This window comes from Engraulis encrasicolus, chromosome 24 (assembly GCF_034702125.1).
Source record: "Engraulis encrasicolus isolate BLACKSEA-1 chromosome 24, IST_EnEncr_1.0, whole genome shotgun sequence".
Lineage (NCBI taxonomy): Eukaryota > Metazoa > Chordata > Actinopteri > Clupeiformes > Engraulidae > Engraulis > Engraulis encrasicolus.
Window position 1 is genome coordinate 19215406 of NC_085880.1, and position 22200 is coordinate 19237605.

At 43.2% G+C, this 22200-nt stretch overlaps 1 protein-coding gene across 1 annotated transcript in view; it reads left to right on the forward strand.

Annotated features, from left to right (window-relative positions):
* Positions 1-4513: 4513 nt before the first annotated feature.
* The window catches only part of tspan15 (tetraspanin 15), a 58935-nt gene continuing 41248 nt past the window's right edge, over positions 4514-22200 (forward strand). Inside the window, exons 1-2 of the mRNA XM_063191788.1 lie at positions 4514-4849; positions 17738-17923. Coding sequence (XP_063047858.1) covers positions 4769-4849; positions 17738-17923 — 267 coding nt within the window. The 5' untranslated portion in view covers positions 4514-4768. The remainder of the gene's footprint in view (positions 4850-17737; positions 17924-22200) is intronic.

Sequence of the window (22200 nt, forward strand, 5' to 3'; positions counted from 1 at the left end):
TTACAAAATATGTCCTTGCCTCCTTGATTCCTTGTTTCCTCCGATATTGCCCATCCTCCCATGGAGGAACCAAAGAAGGAATCGAGAGAGACTGGAGATAAGTGTCAATCACCTGCTGCCTTGCTTCCACTGGGCTACCACACCCTAACTCAGTGTTTTTCAACACGGGGGTCGGGACCCCATTTAGGGTCGCCTGGAATTCAAATGGGGTCACCTGAAATGTCTAAAAGTTCGTGAAAAAAAGAATACTGATAAATAGTAGTTAATATAACGTACCTGTTCTTTAATATTCTCGCAATTTACAATCTTAGACTGCCATATATGTCTATAGCTTTAATACCCTTCAACTTATGCAGCTCAGTCATGTTCTCATTTTTGTCGTGAAAAACTGTGCATGGGGTCCCCAGAAATTTGGGATGTCAAAATGGGGTCCCATGCCACAAATGGTTGGGAACCTTATCCTCCTCCATTTTCTTGTATTGAGAAGTTGTGTATGATCCAGAGCCTCCAGGCATAAGGCCAGAGGACGTGAGAAGAACTGAAGGAGGGATATTGAGTAAGTTCCTCTCAATGTCTTACCAGCAAAGACTCTATTTTCACTGTTTTTCATGTCATATGGAGTTATGAGTTGTTTAATACCCCTTGGCGCAGAGCCTCTCTTATAACCTTGTGGTCACCCAGCCGGCCCAAGTCTTTATGGAGCCCTAAGCAAAATGTCATCCATGGGCCCCCCGTTAAAGAGAAGAAAGCTCCCGCACACTGTTCACATTTTTCGACGTTTTCCGTCACAGTAAGCATTGCAGTAAACCTTGCAAATGTGAACAGCGTGCAGAAGCTTTCTTCTCTTTAACGTTGGTGACCCAGGGGTTTCACTCCTACGCACCTGACAAAAGGAGGTGTGCAAGAATTCTACGCAAACAATCCATGCCCCACCTCCCCCCCTCCCCTTACCCCTACTCAGCATCAGATCACGAAGGAGTATCTCAGTTTTGATTCAAAACTATTACTCTTCCTTACATTCTGCATTTATTGTAGGGTTTTACAATTAAAGGTGGTAGGTGAAAATGGTGGAGAGTGAAAGAGTGAATAGGCCAGTCGAATGGCCCGTCTGCAGTTAGAGGCTATGTATATGTACACAAGTCCAATTCCATTTCTGTCCTAGCAAGGCACAAGCTAATGAGTTCTGTAGTGGCCATGTGAGCCTCTCTTTCATCTTCTCAACAACGCCGAGTACCAGGGCCAGATTAACGCACAGGCTGGATATGGCTGCAGCCTAGGGCCCCCCACCTACCAGGGGCCCCCTGATTGCCCAAAAGTGAAAAATTGCAGAATTGGGACATGATGCAATATTGAAAAAATTGATCCACCATGTTGAGAACAGTTGGCAGACATGTTATCCTGAATTTCTAGCTCGTAATCATGACACTGTCTACATACCAAGTTTGCCATCTGGGGGGCCCAACAGCAACCTGTAACCTAGGGCCCCCGGGCCATCTTAATCCGGACCTGCCGAGGACGTTTCCAAGAGCAGCAGGTGCTGTGTAGCCTATTGTCTGGAGGAGTGCAGGAAACTGGCTATGAGTGTGCCGCATCACCTGAGCTATTCTGACTATTCTGAATAAACTGATATCCACACACACACGCACGCATGCACACGCACGCATGCACACGCACGCATGCACACACCCAGACACACACACATATCAGACACACCCAGATACACAGACACACAGACACAGACACAGACACAGACACACACACACACACACACACACACACACACACACACACACACACACAGACACACAGACACACACACACACACACACACACACACACACACACACACACACACACACACACACACACACACAGGGTTATTACCTGTTTAATAATTCAATCTGTTGTCGCACCACCTCTCTACAACACTGCCACTCCAGAATGCAGATGGAAATGGCATTAAGTCAGAAGTGTTAAGAATGTTATGATGGCATATAGGGCTGCTGACAGCTTTGGCTGGGCCCGGGACAAAGTCATCTGAAAGGGCCCCACACCTAATACATACAATGTAATGAGAACCCAATTCTGGGGCCCCTCTGGTCCTGGGCCCGGGACAACAGTTCCCCTTTGTCCACCCCTTTTGGCTTCCCTGATGGCATATAATACGGTGGAAAGGAAACTCTGAAGCATCCGGGATGCATCTGAGATTTACTAAGCTCTCAATATGTGATTAAAGTTTCATATTTCCATCCATACTTATGTTGAATCTCTTTCTATCAATCTAGCTGCACACACACATGTATTCACACACACACACACACACACAGGCGATTCTAGGGTCAGGAGGGGCCCCAAGCGAAAATGCAAAAGAATGCACATTTGAACCAAAACCGCCACTACTGTGGTAAAGTGTGTTATTCACTATCTAGGGGCTTTGGGGGCCCCAAGCGGCTGCCTGCCTTGCCTGGTGGCAAGATGCGCCTCTGCACACACACACACACACACACACACACACACACACACACACACACGCACACGCACACGCACACACACACACACACACACACACACACACACAAAACATATTTTTGGGCTGCTTGAATGGTGTCCTCCAGTAACTTTTCCCAACTTTACTTCCCAACGAATCACAGACAAATTGTCCCAAAAGCCTGAAACAGCCACAGAGAAAAGCACATGTGAAGGTGTGTGGAGGACAACTAAACAGCAGACAGTCATGCACCACAGGATGAGTGTTTGATAAACTGGAAATAGAAACGGACTGAACTGAAATATGACTCATCCCAGTTTTCACACATTTGCATATTGTGCATAATATCAACATATTACACATGTGATGCTTTTTATGTAGCCTAATAAAAAATAGGCCTACCTCATGCTTTGCACGCTATTGCCTGCATTAACATGTATGCCAATTACATATGGTGCTTTTAAAATAAAGAAAGTGTGTCACAATGTACTGGAAGCTTCCAGCTTATGTTTTACAATGCAACATATGGTTAGATCTGTATGCATGTACAGTATACTGTATGTAGGCTATGTATTGGTGCCTCTGGAAAAAAACACATTAGGGAGTGCCCATAAATAAACCCAGCTATGTTCTCTTGAACTCTTCCCTCTCAAAACGATTGCATGTTTGTCAGTTTTTTTGTCCACCAGATGTAGCCTACTGATTGAGCATTTCACATTTTCATCATCCCTTGTATGCAGGCTGGTGCATCTCTGAAAATAAGTAGAATGAAATGCTTGAAATTCAGAAACATAAAAAACCCGTTGGATTGTATACCTCTCATTTGGTTTTATTTTCTGTGAGAATTCAAATGTTTTATCCACAGATAGACAACAGCTCTTTCCAAGACAATGTGCATACTATAGTATATTGTACTGTTTAGCTTAGCCCAGTGGTTTTCAAAGTAGGGACCAGGGACCCCCTGGGGGACACGAGGGGGTGTTAGGGGCCAAGGCAGGTTGGCATGAAAAGTATAGAAAAATTAAATAAATAATTGAATAAATCATATAACCAATACACACCAAAATAAATAAAAAATAAGCTAAACAATGCTCCTATTGTTTGAGAACCTCATAATAATCTATTGCATCACTGAACATTACAACTGAACATTACTACTTTACGTTATCCCAGTGGAGCACTGACTCACAGACCCACAGGTGCTCAAGGGGGGATGGAGGGCATGTGGAATTTCTGGCTTTACTAGTCTATAGAGGCTATATGTTATAGGCTATCTGACCATTATTGTCACCTGAGTAGCCTAACAGTCAAGTATTAGATGATCATGTCAACACATGAACCACACATCGTGACAAAAAAAACGTTCAAAAAGGTTTTTTTTGTCCAGTTGGGCAAAGGGGCAGGTGCTTTAGCACCACCTTGTCCCTATCTATGCGCAGTCTTTGGTACCATGTGTTACCCAATATAGCCCACTGCACAGTATAGATATAGGACCAACAATTAGAATGAACCTCTATCTTTCCCAGTAGGCGACCTTACAAAAAGTATTGTTCAATTTTCTAGCAACTAACCCACATTAAAGCATTGCAGTAATTGGGTGGCATTTTGTTTTAAATGTTTTAAATATTTTGGTAAGTGTTTGGTAGCCTATATTTCTGCTAATTGACACAATTTCCTCGTTATCTCCCTAAACAAAATGTCATCAAAGTGAAGGGCAAGGTGTCCTGGGTCATTGTAGAGATGTGTCATTCTGATATGTGTCTGTCATTGTAGGCCTACATGGCTGTGGTCAACAAAGGGGGCGAGGGCGAGAGAAAGAGGGAGCGGGTCAAGTAGAGCGTTTGAGTTTCTCTTCTCTGTGTGATGTGTTGTTTATCCCCGTCGCTGTGGCGTGTTTACTTTCGCCACTGTGCGTTTACTTTCGTTCTGTCTGTTTGTCAGGAGGATGTGACTGTGGACACTTCCATTGGCCCAATAGAGCAATGTGTTTACAATATGGTTTATTATTAGCACAAACCGAATTATCCCCTCGTGCCACACTCTGATCAGGACTTAAACGAACGTCGCAAAGAGTAGGCTACAAGCCATTTTTTAACCACGGATATTAAGTGAGGCAAACCAGACACCACATCCGAGTCCACAAACTTTTTTTTCCTAAAGCGGCGGTCTTCTTGCGCGAGTGCGTGACCAAAAGCTCCAGGTAAGATCCTGGAACCAGGAAGTGCAGGCTACAGGGGATCTCCGGTGTGGAGTGAGCGCGGCGGTCGGTGCGCATCAGACATGTCTGATGTTAGGTACTGCGAGAGGTGCTCCTACCTCTTTCTGAAGGTCTTTCTCATCATATACGCGACGATTTTTTGGGTGAGTAACTGATTTCTCTCCCAGTTCTGTTGTGTGACTCGCTCTGGTGGAATTGTCTGGTTCCCTCACCGGTGAATTGCGAGCGTGTCGCGAGAGACAGAAGCTTGCTTTGCATGTTGGGCAGAGATAGTTGGGTGTTCACAGTGCGCGCAATGATACTAAGTTCTTTTGCCAAATAATAGTGACCAAAATAAAATTCGTTTCTATCTTTCCTCTGATATTTCGTCTCTCATCGACCTGTTGCTTAGTTTTGCTGTTTTGAAGTGGCCTTCCCACGAAACCACACCCTCATTCCCTGATAAGATAATTGAGCCTGCTACTACTACCTTTGTACTTGTCATTTGTTTTAGGCAATAAATAGGCTCTGTACAATGCGCCTGTGTGCAACCACGATGCAATGTATTCACTCTGTATTGTAGGCTAATACATCAAATTTAAGTGGTCAATACTGTACAGTGTGCTCTGTGTTTGTTAATTCTTCACACTAGTAGGCCTACGTCTGCATGTGCTATTAGAATTTGTTTTTGAACTTTCAGCCTGCCACAATACACTGATAACCCAGCATTACACAATGTGTGTAGTGTGACATTTCAGTATGACTTTACTGAACCTGGCATTGCTCGTCCTCAGAATGTTGAGGTTCATATTCTGAATAGAACAATAGGCCTATAATGAATGAATGAATGAATGAATGAAAAACAACTTCACCAATATCTTTAGTCCTCAAAATGCTTTGGTAATGTCATATGATGGTGGACTAATCAGCACTCACGAGATTGCATGCGTGAGTGTGTGTGGTTTGTTTGGGGAACCATGTTTGGTGCGCCATCATGTAGAGTCGACTACTGTATCATGTGACCACCACCCCTGTGGTAACCCTGGCTGTGGTCTGTGTACACACACCACAAAGGCCTGAAAGATGTTCCAAGACTTGTGGCAGTTTTTCTGCTGATAAGACCAGCTGCACCTGATACAGGAGGCTCGTCTAGTTAGCCATTAACACCAGTCTGTGTCACATACATGTCTGCAGGGGGACTCACTGGAAGAATTCAGGGTGGTGCAGTCAATAGGTACGATTGTGATGAAGCAGTCCTGCATTTGCTAGGCAGTGGGCATGCACACTTTGCCAGTTTGATGCATTGTGGTTAGAAAATTCTTACCAGAATGCATTAAACTAGCAAAGTGTGCATGCCCACTGCCTAGCAAAAGCAGGACTGCTTCATCACAATCGTGCCCAGTGTGTTAAATGTGAATGTCACATATCACATGCCACCTGGACTGTCTAATAACCTGCACAGGTGATGCAAGGAAACTCGACAACGTGATTATTTGGTGGGACGAGTGTCTTGATATGCTCTGTATATTTCGGTGACTTGTTAGTTATAATAATTACTTTGACACTGATGCAGCATACTGTAATAGAGTCTGGACTTGCTTTCATTGGCTGTTTCCTCAGTATCTTGAAGTGTGTGTGTGTGTGTGTGTGTGTGTGTGTGTGTGTGTGTGTGTGTGTGTGTGTGTGTGTGTGTGTGTGTGTGTGTGTGTGTGTGTGTGTGTGTGTGTGTGTGTGTGTGTGTGTGTGTGTGTGTGTGTGTTCTCTCTCCCTAATTCAGTGGTGTGAATTAGAATGCACACTGGTACATTGATAAATGCTTTGTGTGAATGATGTATGGTTTTGTCAAGTAGAACAACAACAGTCTATTGCTCTTAGGGGGGTTGTTGCCTGTCATTCCCGTGAGAAAATCCATTAAATATGCTGTCAACAACAGATTTGTCAGTCATAAGCAAAAAAGATGCATAGTGATACAAAACAGAAGTTTATTTGTTTATTCACTGAACTCAATGCACTTCCATTTCCTCTTGGAAACTGATTTTAATTTTGTTGACATGAAGAGAAGTCAGTTGGCAAGCTTGTCAATATCTCGTCAGTTGTGTCCTTTACCAAAAAATAAACCAAGATGGTTGTACTTAGGGCTGCATGATTTTGGGGAAAAAAATCATAATCACGATTATTTTGGTCAAAATCGTAATCACGATTATTAAGCTTAATCACGATTATTGATTTTTTGCAGATTTTTTTGAAAATTATAACAAGATGAAATATAACCAAGAATGAATTATATACAGCTAAATAAAATGACTTGTAATGATTATGTAAAGGCAATAACATGAAAATTAATTGTGCAGCCCTAGTAGTGATTGTATTGATCACAGTAAAACAGTAGAATATGTGAATGCATTAGATGCCCGTGAGACGTATTAACAAACAGGAGCCACGAGTATGCTGTTACTGAGGGTAACCCTACAGTAGTTGTCCTGGGTCCTACTACAGCAGCGGTTCTCTACCTTTTTTTGAATAAACACCCCCTTGACCTCATCATACGCCTCCCAACACCCCTTTGACCTCATCATACGCCTTCCAGCGCACCCCCCCCCCCTTAGTTTTAGGAAATAAAATAGACTAATGCCCCAATGGCGATTAAGCACCACCTACTCGTAGCTGTATCCTTCTCAACGCCACCCTAGGACTCCCTGATGCCCCAAGTCTTTCAGCAAGTTTGCACCATTAACATACAGTTCAGAAGTTCAGCTCTGCTTCTTTCCTGAAGGCTGAGAAAGTCAGCTGTGTGGTGTTTACAGCTGTTAGGCTCAGGAGGAGACTGCTTCAGTTTAATTTGCATCCATTTGCATGATTGCATACATACACACTCGCTTCTTTCTGTTATTTTGTTCTGTCACTCACTGACTGAATCACTCGTTCCGCCAAAGATTGCCACTCTCTAATGTCAGACTCATCTGTTTGGCTCTTTATCGCTCTTGTTTTCCCATTTTCCCGGAAATGATGATAACGCATCCTGTTTCTGCTTCCTATGCTGTGAGGATGCATCCCGGGGATAATGGGGAGGAGATGCCGGCATTCCTTTTTCCCCATCACAGCAACTCCTGACATCAGTTTGGGCAACAATGTGGATGATTGGATTGAGATCAAACTGTTCATTTTCAACTTTTATGCAGAGTGAGTGGGGGTTATCTTTGTTAGATTCTCTACAGCACATCTCTCCCTTAATAACACACACCCCATCTCTCTCTCTCTCTCTCTCTCCCCCTCTCATTCTGTCTGTCTCTCCTCTCATCTCCCCCATCTCTCTCTCTCTCTCTCTCTCTCTCTCTCTCTCTCTCTCTCTCTCTCTCTCTCTCTCTCTCTCTCGCTCTCTCTCTCTCTCTCTCTCTCTCTCTCTCTCTCTCTCTCTCTCTCTCTCTTTTGCACACTCACTCACTCACTCACTGCCTCCTCACCCACATAGCCACACAGCTCTGAAGAGAAATGACACTCCACATGCCCAGACAGACCCATTGCATGCAATGTAAACAATAGCTCTTAGAGACCTCCCACACACTCCCATTGTCCCTGTAATGAACACTGTGTGAGCAGAATTACTTCGGATTTTTGTGGCCTTGGTCAGAGACACAGAGCACACAATCTTGTGATTTTGTTGACCCTGCACTCCATGTCGATTGCTTTCCGCTCCTTTAATAACTTCACTCATGGCTGACCTCTCACAGATGACACGCCGAGCTTATTTTGTAACACACCCATGCCAATATTCCACCTTAGACCCCATCGCGATCCTCTATGTCTAGCTTTAGCGCTAGCTCAATCTCTATCTCTGTCTCTGTTTCTTTTTTGGGGGCGGGGGTTCACGCCTTTTTTATTTATACGAGATAGGACAGTGAAGGTGGTGATAGGAAGCGAGTTGGGGAAGGGTTGGCAAAGGGCGGGTTGGAATCGAACCCGTGTCGGCCGCGTAGTAGACGTAGTAGCACCACTCTCCTCTCTCTCTCTCTCTCTCTCTCTCTCTCTCTCTCTCTCTCTCTCTCTCTCTCTCTCTCTCTCTCTCTCTCTCTCTCTCTGTGTCTGCTTCTGTCCATTAACTGCCTTGCTCATCTCATCTGCTCATTAGGGAAGTGCCACAGTAATAACTGCACCCGACGCAGGCCCAAGTCAACACATCCAAATCACTTTCTGGAGCATCTTTGCAACTGTTGCATTAACGGCGGCAACGGCTGGCTTAAAAAGGTTCAACATTCATACAGTATTTAGTCCAGGCATTAGCATGAGCATTCTTTCTGCTGCTTTAATGGATCAGTGTTTTTTTACCGCCCACACACACATATCCACACACACATATCTACACACACACACATATCCACATTGTAAGTTGGTCTCCTAGTAAGTAGACATGCAGGAGTAGGGTGGTCACATACAGCAAACCATCCATATTTGGCGAAAAGTCTTTTAAAGCAGTCGGCTCACTGCTGTTTTCTTGTGTGAACCTTTCTTTGACGAATGGCTACCTCTTTGTAGATTAAGAAATAAGTTAAGTGGCTTGAAATAAGAAACAACTCCAGTGGCTTGCCAATGCCGTGGGCATGTGATAAATCTTAGGCCATTTGCTCAGGGTTGTTTTCGTCCGAAAAGACCCCAAATGAAACGGTGTTTCATCTGATTTATCTGATTGGCCTCGGTTTGGAGATTTAATCTTTCCATTAGCAGTGCTGGTTTGTGTAATTTTTTGCAAACAACAGTTTGGACATAAACGCAGAGAAGATAACATTGGCACAATCCTATTAAACATATGGTTTAGATTAGTCTATAGATTTCTTTAGAAGTGATGCCCCCACTTAAAATTCAGGGAACTTGTTATGGTATCGGAGAACACACTCCAACGTAAGCCATATCCAGGCTGCAGTCCAGCCATGAAGTGTATTCATTTAGAGAAGAAAGAAGAAGAAAGCGCAACTGAGAAACTCCAACTCCCATTGTCATTGTGACACAGTACTCCAAAGCACACAAGTGCACATTGCACACAACGCAATTGCATGTATGCCTCAACCGCGCAAGGGGGCAGCCCCTAATGGCGCCTCAAGGGAGTGGTGTGACAGGACGGTACCATGCTCAGGGTACCTCAGTCATGGAGGAGGATGGGAGAGAGCACTGGTTAATTACTGGTTATATCCAGTTTCTGTGCATTCACAGGCCTGTCATACAGGTTCGAACTGGTGACTGTGAAGCTGCTGTGAAGAATACACACAGCCTCAAAATACTGGCCATTATGTTTGCACCACAAAAAAAAAAACTTGCAAAAAATAGCATTCTCTGGCCTTTTAGAAGTGGAGTGGACCAGCCTGAATAACCAAGTCTATAGTCATGGATTGCGACCACAAAGGCTTTGAGAGCGAGCATCCTCCTCATTTCATGCTCCAGTGCTGAACTTAATATAGATCTATTGATTGAGGCAGACACAACAGACACAGAAATGCTCTCATTGAGTTGCCACCCTAAAAAGACCTGCCACCCCGCAACAAAGCACCCAAACTGCAGTCTGCATGGTTGTCCAAGTGAAGAAGTTCCTTAGCTACGAGAATACATTGCATAGGTACCTAATTGATAATTATTCAGTTTTTATGATTGGAAAGAGCCAATTAAAAAAAGCCAGCAACGTCTGTACCACCTCAGACGATTGAGGAAGTTTGGGATGAGACCCAAGATCCTGAGGTCGTTTTACAGAGGCACCATCGAGAGCATTCTGACGGGGACCATTACTGCATGGTATGGGAACTGCTCTCAAGCCAACAGGAGAGCTCTACAGAGGGTTGTGCGTACAGCTCAGAATATATGCGGCTGTGACTTACCCTCCATACTGGAGCTATTTGAGGGAAGGAGCATCAGGAAGGCAAAGAAAATCTTGGTTGATCCTAGTCACCCCAACCATGGACTGTTTACTATGTTACCATCTGGGAAACGGTACAGAAGCCTGAAATCTCATACTACCAGACTCCAAAGTAGTTTCTTCCACCAAGCAATAAGATTACTGAATTCATGCTGAAGACAACAAGGCACTTTCTTTGCACTTTTTTTCCCCCCCCCCCCCCTCTTTTTTATTTTTATTTTTAAAATCTTTTTGAGGACATAAGAAAAACACAACAATTTTTACTCTTTATAGGCTTCAAACCTATAATAAGACGTAATAAACTAATCTTGAATCTTGAATCTTGAATCTTGAGATAAGAATAATTGGAAATATCTGAATAGTTGTTTTTTATAATATAAGTAGAATGGAGGAGGTGGCCTGCACACCTTGAATCTTTGTTTGCAGGTGCAGCTATCTCAATGGAAATCACTTGAGTTATAGAATAAGCACTGCTACAATTACGGTCAAGGTGTTGACGTGAAAGCTGACGTTTTGGTCAGTCAGACCCTCATCAGAGTGAAGGTCTGAGGAAGGTCTAACTGCCCGAAACATCAGCTTTCACATTAAAACCTTGACCGTAATTGTAGCAGTGTTGCGCTTATTCTATAATTTTCATGGTATTTATAATAAGAACAAGTTGATTCCCAGTCCACTGTGCAGTCATAGTTTGGTTATTACTCATTTACATACATTTGTAAATGCTTTGTTAAATGTTATCACACTACGCCTTTGTTATCACACTACGCACACATGTGTTATTGGAGTTGTATTGTATAGGGCGATATGATCACTCAGTACATAAGTGCTATAGTGCTATATAGGTTGCAATGGTGACTATTTGTATGCCGCTGGACATGACGGGTCCTGTCTGCGCACCTAAAAAAAGGCATATGTGAAAAAAAAGCATTTCAGTGCTGTGCCTATCAGGCGCGCGAGCGTTGTATCATTTAAGATTAGCGGTTAACCGGTTAACCACCGCTTAAAGAGGCTTCGTAGCCGGTTAAGATGTTTTTGACATTTTCGCCATCCCTGCCTCCTACCCCATGGTGGATTGCTACTGCACACAAGTCATTGTGCACAATGCAGTCCTGAATGCAAAGCCATTTCTTTAACACCAGGATGGAGGCAATTTGAGGAGTTCGGAAATGAGCTCCGGAAGCAAATCCTGCATCAATCTCTCTCTCTCTCTCTCTCTCTCCCTGGATCACACACACACACACAGGTTCTCTCTCTCTCTCACACACACACACACACACACACACACACACACACACACACACACACACACACACACACACACACACACACACACACACACACACACACACACACAGGCATCATGCTGAATATTCAATTCTTCACTTGTAGTGATTTATCATGCACTTGTTGTTTTCTTTTCTTACTTGCTTGTAATTGAGGATCGACTGTCTGTGTTCAGGAATGTAAGTGATCTTCATTACTTAGACAGAATATATCAGCTTGTTGTGTTTTGGTCCCGGCAGGCGTGCCTCTATAAATCAGATGTTGTGTTGTCTTACGTGGCTCCTCACTCTCTCCCGTTCTTACATGAAATCAAATTACCTCACTAAATAAATCAGAGCCTCCATGACGATACTATTCAATATCGATCTCTTATTATTCAATGCAATGCGATTCGATTATTTTCGATACTTAAAAATGCCCCACAATACAATACGATTCGATTAGATTTTTCCAATAACTTTTCTACTTCTATTATGTTATGGAGCAAGGGCATTGGACAGGGGCCAGCGATTCGATTATTTTCGATACTAAAGAATGCCCACAATACGATGCGAATCTATTCAATTGTCAGATTATCTCGATATATCGATACATTTCGATTATTATTTACACCCCCTCTCACTATCTTGTGAGCACTAGAGCAATAGAACCAGGCAGATGTGGACAACCTTAGGACCCTAACCCTAACCCAAAACCCCAGTCGTTGACATCAATTTCGAAGTTGACACTGATGACAATAAAAGGGTATTCTGAGTCAGCCTGTTCAGCAGATTTAATTGCTGAGCAGAAATTAGCACCAGAAAGGGAAGAGGCTGTGTGTGTGTGTGTGTGTGTGTGTGTGTGTGTGTGTGTGTGTGTGTGTGTGTGTGTGTGTGTGTGTGTGTGTGTGTGTGTGTGTGTGTGTGTGTGTGTGTGTGTGTGTGTGTGTGTGTGTGTGTGTGTGTGTGTGTGTGTGTGTGTGTGTGTGTGTGTGTGTGTGTGTGTGTGTGATCACAGCCTGTAATGTGCTTAACTGTACTGGTAATGAATTCAGAGTCCTCAAGCTGAAATAGAATATAAGTGAGAGTGATACCTCGGTGATGCTCAATAAAGCCCCATCACAGTGTGGTGGCACACCTCCAAATATGTTTCTGGAGGTGCCAAATAGCAAAAAAACATACTGAAGAAAAACACACACACAGAGCGTCTTTGAACGCGCTCTCTACGGTGGAAATTTAGTACATTGTTATAAGAAGTAGCCTTAGGTCAGCCATATAAAAGTTAGTCCTTTTCCCTACATTAACGCTGGCAGTTACAATGGGTGCAGTCGCTCGATGTGCGTGCAGGTAACCCTGACGTGCTCCACCGTGGCCATGTTGCGTGCGCACACACACACCCGCACACACACACTGTGGAAGGAATATTGGCCACAGGTGGCACTGACCGGCTAATGGTTTTCCTTACTTTTAAATAGGCCTACCTTTCTACATTACAAGACAATGTTCCCCTACCTCTGTGGACAGTCATGTGACAGTGAAGGACACAATGACAATGGTTTCTTTCCCAGTAGGATGAAGGACATAGCAGGCAAAATCTACCCATGTATTCCAAAGTCAACCTGTGTACTCGTTTACCTACCGTTATCTTTGGAAAACTATGCTGTCTGGTTCCAGTGATTGTTGTACAAATTGTACAGTATTAATCCTGTTCAAAAGAGGAAGAAAGTTGCTTAAGAGACCAGATGCAGATGTCAATTACCAATTACACACACTGTGTGTGTGTGTGTGTGTGTGTGTGTGTGTGTGTGTGTGTGTGTGTGTGTGTGTGTGTGTGTGTGTGTGTGTGTGTGTGTGTGTGTGTGTGTGTGTGTGTGTGTGTGTGTGTGTGTGTGTGTGTGTGTGTGTGAACTACCAGCTTTATAGGCCTGTTTGCAAAATCACTCAGCGACCAGTTGCTCTTCCTAAAGACTGACCATTATAATAATTAGACCAGTGTTTCTCAACGGGGGCACTACAGCCCCCCAGGGGGCGTTAAGGAGCCCTAGGGGGTATTGAGAAGGATGCAGCTGAGTCGACTTATGATGTGGTGGTCAAGGGGGCGTTGGGGGGCTCATCATGATGTCAAGGGGGCGTTTGTTCAGAAAAGGTTGAGAACCACTGAATTAGAGCCTCTCTGCGTGCCCAGTGGCTAATTGCTGAATTGGGCTCGGTCGGCCATGAGTCAGCTAATGCCTGCTCGTGTCCTAGTTTGAATGAGGGCCTGTTTCCGGCATAAAATTATTTTGCAAAATAATAACAATATACTGCTAAAAGAATTTTCGGATGCCGCCATTACTCAGCTAATGCATCTGACCTAGTGTAGTTTGTGTGTGAAGGACGGTTTCAGGTATAAAATAAAACAAATATTAAGTAAATAAAAAGTTATATAACATCATTCAAAAATTTATTTCAGCATTTTTGGTGTCCATCTGTCCATGTGCTGAGTGAAATGTAAGAGGGTAAGAGAGGCGAGGGGAGGGGCGGGGCGNGGGAGGGGAGGGGAGGGAGTAGAGGAGAGGAGAGGGCAGGAGAGGGGATTGCTGCTGCTGCTGCTGTATAATCTTGGGATTTTGCCCGTCAGCAGACCATATGCTGTCCATATTTAGCTGCTAATAAATGTATGCAGGTCCTTCATTCGGCCAGCCACCACGTCTGTAGTGCATGGGTACCCTTCATTACTTGGCCCACAGTATGCTAATATATTATAGACGCTGGCTTGACCAGTATACAGTATGACCAAATAGCAATACATGTGTTTCACAGATTAAACCTGACTTTATTTATACTTACTTGTATGTTTACACTCCATTAATGTTTGTCTTGAGATGAATGTGCACTTTTATACAAACCCCAACTCCGATGAAGTTGGGACGTTTGGTAAACAGTGAATAAAATCAAAATGCTATCATTTTCAAAACATCCAATCTATTCATTAGATGGAGAATAGTGAAAAGACAACATATTAAGTGTTAAAACCGAGAAAAAATATTGTTTTGGGGGACATATGTACTCATTTCTAATTTGATAAATCCAACACGTCTCAAAAGAGTTGGGACGGGGACAATAAATGGCAGCAAATGTCGAGGAAGACTAAAAACAAAACAAAAGACAACACTTAACAGTTAAATACATTAACCGATGAGATGATTTTATATAAAAAACAGTGTTAATTCCTATATTGGACATGATTTCACCAGCTTAAATGGTCGGTGTATTCCTTGTCATGTTTTGCAATGTTTTTCTTCCTGTAGTGCTTACAGTGTGACAGGTCTTGACCAAAAACCCACCATTTTATCACCTGCTGGTCCTTATGATGGAGCCAAGCTGTTAAAACATAGTAGAGAATGCAATTTGACCTTACTATGTGGCAGTAATCGAAGATCTCCCTTCAAAATATAATGCATGAGTGGCTTTTCATGCTGTTTAAAACCCATTTATACCATTCAGCACTGTATTTAACTCTACAGATGATGCCATCATGGAGGCTGACTTTTGAAGCTAGCACTAACACAAGTTGGATGGTCCATTTTCACTGTAGCACAGGATGTGCAATGCTCTATTATTGTCAAAAAGAATGGACTTCTACAACTTCTGCTGACTTCTGTAAGCAAAGGACAGTTTCCCATGTCTTCTGGGTCTATTTCAAGTGAGCTCAGGTGCTTAGGAGAATGTTACACCCCTGTATCATGTTCATGCATTAAACATTCTTAATATGGTCAATTTTCAATAGCTCTAATTCCTGGAGTGCTAGAGTGAGACTACAGTCAATATATATTTCATGATGTCATGAACCTATACAATGATTTTATTAACAAAAATATGTCTTATATACACTCAATCGTGGTAAATCAAAGGGAATTCAAAAATGTATGTAATAACTATAGTAATTATTCCCTTTGCATCTTTAATTCTGAGTGACTCAGCCTCTCTGTGATGATCTTATACCTGGACACCTATATTGTCCGTCAGTATAATTCATTTTGAAATGTTCTTCTTTGTTTTATCTTATTTGGATGTTTACTAAATTTCACTGATCCCCGTCCCAACTCTTTTGAGACGTGTTGGATTTATCAAATTAGAAATGAGTACACGTCCCCCAAAACAATATTTTTTCTCGGTTTTAACACTTAATATGTTGTCTTTTCACTATTCTCCATCTAATGAATAGATTGGATGTTTTGAAAATGATAGCATTTTGATTTTATTCACTGTTTACCAAACGTCCCAACTTCATCGGAGTTGGGGTTTGTACTATTGTGTGCCATGCCATCACAGACAGCCATTACACACTCATGTCAGTCCTCCGTTACCATGTATCTTACAAATCCAAAAGCGAATTGCCATCCACATTGATCCAGACATACAGTATGCTATCTTTCAGCACTCAGCCCCAGCACTCAGCCCCATGGCGAGTTAGCCAGGCCGGGCCCTTCTAGTGACGCTACACCTTCAGCGTTGCTACTAGTCAGGTCAAGAGCAATGCAAGTACTTTCTGAGCTCCTGGAAAATCGGGAACTCCTCCCACTTTGTCTGGAAGCAAATAACCATAGCAAACCAAGGGAGGCGGGTCAACCATGCCATTTGGGAAATGTTAATTATTATGCTCAGCCTACGGCGAGTAGCCTTTCTGAATAGTCTTAAAGCTGTGCCTGGCAGTCCCCAGGGTGTCTGACAAGATCCCTGTCTAAAAATCCACACTTGTCATAATTTTTCCCCCCTCATGCTTGCAATGTTTTTCATCCCAGGACGTCCAGTACAAGTTGATTAAAAACATCAACATGTCTACTGCGATACATCATGTATGATTTTCAAGTTATGGCAAGTTTATTTTGTGTTCAGAGCTGTCAATCAGATTTTGTAAGGCTTTTTTTTCTGCCCACGGTTAGGAGAATCATCATTTTTCTGTTTAATGAGTCATTTAAGCATCATCTAATGCATAAACAGTGATTGATTCACTTGAAAATATTTTCTAGTTTAGGCCCTCGCCGTGGTTCAAACGGCTAGGGCACTGACTGTTATGCCAGAGCTGTTTCCTGATCCTCCCTGTCCCTCTCTCTGCCATTGCTTTCCTGTCTCTTCTCTATCCTTCCTGTTCAATAAAGGCAAGAAAATCCCAAAAAATAAATGTAAAAGATAAAATATTGCTTTATCTCATGCTTTTCATTTTCTTTGTTTGTCCACTAAACCAGCTGATTGGTGGCCTGATCCTAGCCATTGGCATTTCTGGCCACAGTTGGAAAATAGTCTCTAATGTTTATTTTTTTGGTGATTGCGGTGATTGTCTGTTTGTCCATTAACCCATTGATGCCTGATGTTGCATTTCGCAACATTGGCCCTGGCGCCTGGAGCTGCATTACGCAACATTCAGGCTCACGAGTTTTTAGACAACTTTATTAAAAATCTCTGTTTGTTTGAGATCAATGAACACATTCTAATGAAAGATGAGGGTCTTAGCGTTTAAATGCAACTTAGTGCATATTTGTATGTGCTTCAGAAGCTGAGATATTTAGGTCTTTATTGGCTGAGGGCAGCTTTCCTTAAAAAGGGCTCAGGCATTCAGCACCCTTTTTTGCAGGTGCCTTAGGCGTCAATGGGTTAAAGTAGCTGAGTGGTGGTCTGATGGTCTCTAATGTTTGTTTGTTTGTTTGTTTGTTTGTTTGTTTGTTTGTTTGTTTGTTTGTTTGTTTGTTTGTCCAAAACAGCTGATTGGTAGTCTGATGGTCTGTAATATTTCTTACAATTGTTTGTCTGATAAAGGCAGGAAAAGCCCCCCCCCCCCCAAAAAAAATAAACAAAATAGAGAAAATGCTCTAATTCTCTATTATGTTTTTCATTTGTTTGTTTGTCCATAACAGCTGATCGGAGGTCTAATCCTGGCGATCGGCATCTATGCGGAGGTGGAGCGTCAGCGCTACAAGACCCTGGAGGGTGTCTTCCTGGCCCCCGCCATCATCCTCATCGTGCTGGGGGTCGTCATGTTCATCGTCTCCTTCATAGGGGTACTCGCCTCCCTCAGGGACAACCTGTGCCTCCTCAAAGTGGTGAGACGCTCTCTCTCTCTCTCTCTCTCTCTCTCTCTCTCTCTCTCTCTCTCTCTCTCTCTCTCTCTCTCTCTCTCTCTCTCTCTCTCTCTCTCTCTCTCTCTCTCTCAAAGGGACTTACAGATATTGCAGGGTATTGGTTACAGTCCCTGGAGCAACTTGGGGATAGGTGCCTTGCTCAAGGACACTTCAGCCAGAGAGGGAGGAAGGGATTGGTAAGGGTGGGGATTGAACCTGCAACCCTGTGGCCTCCAGTCCAACTCCCTGACCGTTACTCCACGGCTGCCCATCGTGTTTTTCTCCCTCATTGTGCTGTTGCATGCAGACATGCATTTGCAGGCCCTACCGTGGTTCAGTTGGTAGGGCACTGCTCCGCTATGCTGGCGACCCGGGTTCGACTCTCGACCCAAAGTCATATCTCGATCCTCACCCGACTCTCTCCCACTCATTTCCTGTCGCATACTTCACTGTCCTGTCCAAATAAAGTTGACCCCCCCCCCCCCCAAAATAGACATGCATACAGATACAGAGCTGCTACCTGTGTTTTGTCTCCCTTGTTTTACTGATGCATGCACACGTGCATACATACGCATACGCATACGCATAAGCATACGCATACACAGTAAAAAACACAGTGTAAACACATATGGAGTACTGTGGGACCAATTACACTCTAGAAGATGTTAAAATGCTCTCTCTGAGTGTTGGATTAACAACACAGAATTTACTGTGTATAGGCCTACATACACATACACACACACACACACACACACACACACACACACACACACACACACACACACAGTTTTCTGTGTGATGCATGCTCTATTAGCTCTATTAGGTTGATTATGCAACTGAGGCAGTTGCAAAGTTGCTCAGCCGTGAAGGTGTCAAGGACAACCTCTTCCTCTTCGTCTTCCTCAGCCTCTGCATTTTGTCTCACAGGTTTTACTGGAAAATACTAACACGCGCGCACGCGCGCACACGCACACGTGCACGCACACACACACACACACACACACACACACACACACACACACACACACACACACACACACACACACACACACACACACACACACACACACGTCACCGAGGTAAGACATTCGCAGTATGCAAGTGACTGCTGCTTGTTAGCACATATACAGTCCTAGCGTATAGGTGTTGAGACGAAAGTAACTGGAATTATATCCTGCCTGAAGAGAAATCTTCTCTAGCTGACAGATTTGCAGTGTTCTTTATTGTAATGTTCAGTTCCTCATAGACCATGGCATATTCACTCCAAATAGACAGTCACACCTGCACACTGACCTTAGAACAGTGTTTCTCAACAGGGGTGCCGGGGCACCCTGGGGTGCCGCGGGCCCCCCTCAGGGGTGCCCTGGAAACCTGACTGATAAATAAATTATGTCATATAATACATATTTGTCTAAATTGATAAGTTAATGCTAGTCAGTGGAATCTTTCATCTGCCATTTATGCACAATAAAGTAAATATAGGTCGCCTCAGTCATGTCGTGTGTCATCTCCAAATGTGTTACTTTTCTAAACTTGTGTGGTATCGGATGCGATGTCATGTTACGGCTTGTTGGTTTGGGGTGCCTTGAAACTTTTCATGAATTGAAAGGGTGCCTTGCCTAGAAAAAGGTTGAGAAACACTGCCTTAGAACACACACTAGTGCATTCTGTCTATACTTCCTTAATTCTGTTCTTCCTTAATTCCTTAACTCTCTCTCTCTCTCTCTCTCTCTCTCTCTCTCTCTCTCTCTCTCTCTCTCTCTCTCTCTCTCTCTCTCTCTCTCTCTCTCTCTCTCCCTGTCACTCACTCACACCCTCAAGCTGTCACATGATGAAGACATCTCAGCTCTCATTTTGTCAGTCACCATTTTCTCAGACACGCTACACTACAGTACATTACACTACACTTTTTCACCAACGGGACCGATCAAAATGTCCTCTCAGCAATGTTGAAAATTTCAAGTTGTAGTCTTCACAATGGTGGTCTCCTCCCCTCTCTCTCTCTCCCTGTCACTCACTCACACCCTCAAGCTGTCACATGATGAAGACATCTCAGCTCTCATTTTGTCAGTCACCATTTTCTCAGACACGCTACACTACATTACACTACACTTTTTCACCAACGGGACCGATTAAAATGTCCTCTCAGCAATGTTGAAAATTTCAAGTTGTAGTCTTCACAGTGGTGGTTTAATAGGTATTCCCTCTCTTTTTTTTGAGAAGAAACAGGTTAGCTTGAAGAAACAGGTTAGGCTACTTTCTTTACAAAAGCAAGTCTCAGAATGTTCATGTCTGATGACAGAAATCAGAAATTTAGTGTACAATTCATGAGAGCGAAGTATAAGTCCTTGTTGAAGATCTAAGACATTTTTTTGCAGAGCTAATTTTGCAGATCTAACTTTGGTAAAAAAAAATATTTTGTCAGACAAAAGATTATAACCATTTGTGTTCCATTTGACCACATATGTGGAAAAATACAGGACATGACCTTAGCTTTTAACAGAACAAGTGAAAATCAATAAGAGGCCAGAGGAGAGGAGAGGGAGATTTGCTACTCTGGAACACAGCACACATAGCACAACAGTTGTAGATGGATGGATTTTTTTTAACCCTGCACTTAATAGTTTGTCCTGCGGTATCTGTTGTCTATATGTTGTTGACTTGCTGCACATTTAATTGTCTCTTTTGGGGACAATAAAATTGAAACTTGAAACTTGGAATGTGTAATGAAGGCTTTAGATGTCCTTGCTAAGGCTCAGCCAATTTCACTTTTGCTGTGTTAATTTGGTGTTCCACTTGGAGAGTTGGACCAAAATAAAAGAGTGTTTAATTTTTTTCTCTATGTGCTGAATACAATACAATACAATACAACATGTATTTACCTATATAGGTATCACAGTATATATATAGTATCACAACTATGAAGTTGAATTCAAAGCGCTTTCAAAATAGACATACAATCACATGCACATTCCCACATTCACACATAAGCTCTGGAGGCTGCCGCACGGCGCTAATTGTCCGGGGTTCACGTGACAGTGCACACACATACACAAACGCACGTACATAAACAAAGACAATAGTAAAAGTCCTCGAAAAAAATTAAGCTGGAAATGATCCCAACAATAATCAACAGTGCAGAACGTTCTGGGTGACGCTGATGGCTATAATAAGTCTTCCTCCGACTCATCCAGAGCCTTTTGTTTGCGTGAACATCATTGCTTTTAAGGTGCTCTCACACCAGTCAAGTTCAAAAGGCCAGGCCGTGAACCCTCCACCTGCTGTTTCATTCACACCTCACATCTTGTCAACAGCAAAGGTTTTCATCTGCACTATAACCCTTGAAGGCTCTTGAAGTGCGTCTCTGAGGGGGATTGGGCGGTAAAATGGCCCAGGTAATGGCAGCAGGTGTTAAGACCTTGGTGTCACAGAAGCCTCCGATGATGTCCGTGGCTAGTGGCAGTGCGCACTCCTTCAAAGAGTCAGACAGACAGACTGACTGTCACTGACCTTTTTCTACATGATGATGACGGGGATGGCTGGCTCTCTGCTGCTTTTTTCAAGGGGCCACCTGATGGGGTTTATGCTTGAGTCCACATCTCCGCACTACATCTCTGCCAGGTCCAGGGCTGGACTGCGGGAGGAATAGGGCCCAGGCACTTTTGGCCTAAAGGGGCTCCTCATAATTAGCGGCGCAGAACTAACTCACCCAGTGGGCCCCTATGTTCAGAAATGTTACAATTTTATTTTATTTTTTAGCTGAAAGTAGGGGTCCATGAGGGTGCGGGGCCCACTGGGAAATGCCCGCTGTGCCAGATGGCCAGTCCAGCCCTGTGTAAAGTCCCTCAGTATTCCAGAGAGACTAGCTCTACCCTGCTGGTGTTTAGAGTGACATTAAAGCCTGGCCCGCCGTCTTGATGTTTTTTGTACTTGTGTGACAACATTTTCATGGCCCCTCTCGCTTGATCCTCCATGGGCAGCAGAGTGAAGTGTACACGTCTGGAGTCTGCTGGAGTCTGGAAGGGTTTTTATTTGTTGTGTTTATGTTTTTTTTATATTTGTTTTTGGGTGGGAGACGTGACGCCTTGTTTTTTCGTAACATTGGTTAAAAACCTACAAAACTGTTATTTTTCCTTTAAAAAACATATGTCAATGATGGAAGATGTGGTACATTATGTTTCATATTAGTCTTAGATGAGAAGAAACATTTTTGTTAAGATTTATGTAAAGGTTTATATGTCAAATATCCTGTGGTGTGA